The sequence below is a fragment of the Marmota marmota genome, unplaced genomic scaffold, assembly GCF_001458135.2.
Source record: "Marmota marmota marmota unplaced genomic scaffold, marMar, whole genome shotgun sequence".
Classification (NCBI taxonomy): domain Eukaryota; kingdom Metazoa; phylum Chordata; class Mammalia; order Rodentia; family Sciuridae; genus Marmota; species Marmota marmota.
The window spans coordinates 42,624,224-42,628,118 of NW_025999977.1; the positions used below are offsets into that span (position 1 = coordinate 42,624,224).

At 42.2% G+C, this 3,895-nt stretch overlaps 1 protein-coding gene across 3 annotated transcripts in view; it reads right to left on the reverse strand.

Annotated features, from left to right (window-relative positions):
- Fam228a (family with sequence similarity 228 member A) overlaps positions 1-2,180 on the reverse strand; it is a 14,096-nt gene extending 11,916 nt beyond the window's left edge. Inside the window, exons 1-2 of one of the 3 annotated variants that reach the window (XM_015479424.2) lie at positions 1,923-2,176; positions 459-650 (exon numbers count right to left, since the gene is read on the reverse strand). In XM_015479424.2, coding sequence (XP_015334910.2) covers positions 459-596 — 138 coding nt within the window. In that variant the 5' untranslated portion in view covers positions 597-650; positions 1,923-2,176. Of the gene's footprint in view, positions 1-458; positions 651-1,922 lie in introns of all 3 variants that reach the window. The other 2 variants (XM_048804743.1, XM_048804741.1) reach the window with 2 other exon arrangements.
- Positions 2,181-3,895: the final 1,715 nt, after the last annotated feature.

Sequence of the window (3,895 nt, forward strand, 5' to 3'; positions counted from 1 at the left end):
AAAAAAAAAAAAAAAAAGAGTGAAAATACTGTAGACAAATTTGGTACTGCAAATAGGTGGGCCTAAATTCCTAAGGAGACTTCTGACCTCAAAAGTTAAAAGAAAAAAAACATCTTCAAAGTAAGAAACCAAACGCATGTTGTTTTGTAAAGCCAGTCTGAAGAGCTGAACTGTTAGCCCTGTATCAATGGCTGGCTGACCACAGATATTAGAAAGGCTCTCTCCTGACCCTGCGTGGACACATGACCCAGTCCTGGCTAATGAGAGCTATGGGAAAGCTGGGTAGGGGATCCCTGATCAAAGAACAGGGAGGAGAAGAGTCACTAGCGCCTCCCCCACTGCAGCTATAAACACCATCAGGCAAATGTGAGTATGATGAGATGAATGGAAAATATTAAGAAATATTATGGATAGAAAAATAGAAAAAACTGACATTTATTAAAAAAAAAACTCGGTACCGTTTTATCTGTGGATTTTAAAAAACATTCAAAGTTCTCTCGCTTTGTTTTTTCAGCTCCTCTATTTGAAGTTACTTTTCCCATAATTCTCTGTTGAATGGGCTCTGCAACATTCATAATCCATTTTCTGTGTAACATCTCTTTTCTTCTTTCCTTAAAAGTATCCAGATGCTGAAAATATGTATCCAATCTCTATTGAATACAAACAAAACAAATTATTAAGAAATTTTCCATTTATGGGGATTTGAATATGGGGTGAGGGGAAGACACACTTGTCTCTATTCCTGAGCAATCCACCACATTCCGGCTGCCAAGTCCTAGCACAAGATCCTGAGAGCACGGAGCAGGAAGAAGATGTGAACAGTCCTAAGGCACACCGTGCCTTCATACTGACCTGCATTTAATTCATTAACCAGATTAAACTGTTTCTAACTCACCAATTTTTTTTTTTTTTTTTTTGCTTCTTTTTAAGGATTTCAAAACATTTTCTGGTTACCCAGTCCATGTCCAGCCCTTATCATCAGAAAAGGTTGTGACTAAATTGGGAGAGCAAAAAAGAGCACCAAATTTGTTTAGACACCTCATTCCTATCTATAAACAGGCTACTCCCACCTACCACCTTTGATGCCCAAATGAGAACATATGTGTATTTTCTTCAACTGCAAACCACAATACAAATGTCAAAGTATTATTAGAACTCCCAATTTCAATCCCCCTCACTAAGATCAACCCCCCTTAAGTTTACTAATTCCATAGTGATGATGGATCGTTACTCTTGAATACTAATTCGTTTTGGTGGTTTTAGGAGATACAGGAGGAGGAGGCAAGTTTCAGGAGGAAAGAATTTCTATGTAGTCCTAGGACAAAGAAGGGGAGCAGTTAGAACAATCCCTCAGACACAAACAGGATTCAGGACTCTTAGTGATCCTGCAAGGAGGTGGCACAATCTCAGGTCTCTGCAGTATAAGGAGTGAATCAGAGGAGCCTCATTCTCCCTGCAAAATGAGTCTCTTTGACGCGGTGCTACAGTTTGGACAGTAAGTCATCCCAGAGAGTTGAATGCTCGTCCCAGCTGACAGCACTATTGGGGGTGGTGGAGGCGAGGCCTTACTGGAGGAAGTAGGCCACTGGGGGGTAGATTGAGACCCCTGCCCCTTCCTCTCTTTCTCTTTTTGCCTCCTGGCTGCTGTGAGATGGGCAACTCTGCTTCAGCATGCACTCCCCACCATGAAGTTCTGCCTTGCCACAGGACCAAAACCATGGGGCCAAGTGACCACAGACTAAAACCTCTGAAGCTGGGAGCCAGAATAAACCTTTCTTCTTTTTAAGTGGTTTATCTCAGGTATTCGTTGCAGTGAAGAAACCCGACTAACACAGGGTGACACCAGCTCTCGGTCATGCTCTCTGCATCCCTCCTGCTCCCCCCAGCACACTTAGAACACACAGTCTGTAGCCAGCGTTTACCTTCACAACATAATTTTCTCGAAATAATATTGCATGTACAGCTTCATCAATGTCTTCTCTAGCTAATACCTAAAATTACAGAATTGGAGAGGAGGAGGTTAATCCTGAAGAAACAAACCAGAATGACAAGTCTCAGTGTAGGTTACCCATAGCTTTAGTGTAAATCTAATGGCTGCACCTCAAAGCATAGTGTGTAACTTTTTATTAAGGAAGATTGTGAAAACTCATCATCTAGGTTCATCAATGATCAACTCACAGTCAATTTCATGTCATCTAAATCCCTACTCATTTTCCGCCCTCCACCCAGATGACTCTGAGACAAATCCTTGACATCAGGGCTGGGGTTGTGGCTCAGAGGCAGAGCGCTTGTCCAGCGTGTGTGAGGCACTGAGTTCGATCCTCGTCATCACATTTAAAAAATAAATAAAATAAAGGCATTGTGTTCATCCACAACTGAAAATATTTTTAAAAACCCTTGACATCATACCATTAAGTCATTTTTTAAGTACCAAGAAGCTTACTAATTAAAGGGATCCTGTACAAATTGAAGCCTCTTTTCGGGTACTCATTTATTAGGTATGTTTTAAAGGGCCCTTGACGTCTCCTATCTTCTGAAAGGTCACTTCATAGGTCAAAAACACAGGAAGTTCTGTTGAGAGCAACATCTAGAGTCTCCAAGCTACTTGTCCCAGCTTCTGATTTCTTACAGACCTTGTCTCACACGAGGGACTTTCTGTTTCCATTATGAGTTTGAGTGAAGCTGATGCCTTTAAATCTTCACTGTGGGGCTTTTTCGTTTGGATAAATATAAACTGGTCTGGAGTTTTGATTCCTATATTGCTAAGGAGGAAAAATGAAAGGGCAATAAAAAGCCAGTCTCTGAGCCTGGCACTGTGGCCCACGCCTGTAATCCCAGCGACTTGGGAGGCTGAGGCAGGAGGATCACAAGTTCAAAACCAACTTCAGCAACTTAGCAAGGGCCTGTGTCAAAATAAAAATAAAAAGGACTAGGGATGTGGCTCATTAGTTAAGCACCCCTGGGTTCAACCTCCAGTAAAAACAAAGCAAAGCAAAACAAAACAAACAAACGAACAAACAAAAAAAAAAAACCCACCAGCATCTGGAAGAGATACCTGGAATAATTTTCTCTAGTGAAAAATCATACAGGTTCTTAAAATGTTGTTATTCCATCTCTGGTTCTTCTTTCTGTTCCTGCCACTTTTGCATCAAAGTCAACTAAACCCCAAATCAAAATACCCCATCTGTAAATAAAGAAATCTCAGAAAGGAGAGCTTTATTTTTATCCATAGTTTCATATCTTCATGTGAAATCTAAAATGATATTTGAACAGCTAGTTGGATAATCTCCCAAAAATGCTCTTTATAGTGTAAACAGAATCTCACTTCAAAGCCTTCTCAGACTTATTTTAAGAAGGAAACTGAAAACGTATGTAAAACAAACACGTTTCCCCGATACTAAACTATAAATTTAGAACCAATCATTCTATTTGGAGAAGTAGAAATCTGACAACTGTCTTGGGAAACACCCCCCCCCGCCCCCCAGCCACCCCTGAGGAGAAGGAAGCAGATGTCACACACACTGTCTGTTGTGCAGTGTGGCAGGCTGAGCCCAGGGGCGCAACCCCGGAGCCACATCCGCAGCCCTTTGGATTTTTATTTTGAGACAAGGTCTCTCTAAATCATACTAAAGCTGACCTCGACCTTTAGATGCTCCTGCCTCGGCCTCCCAGATCTCTGGGATTACAGGAGTGTGCACCGCGCCGGCTCCGGGTCAGGTTGTTAAACCACCTTTTTTGTTTGTTAAAGAAATGGGCAAGAAAATAGGCAGAACTTTCCTTACAAGGAGGCCAATCAGAGGGCGGTAGAGACAACCACGCTGTGCTCACGAGGGAATCCTTACCAGACCTGGGTGCGAGGAACTGCCCGGGAGCCCCTGCGGGGCAGCTGCTGTCT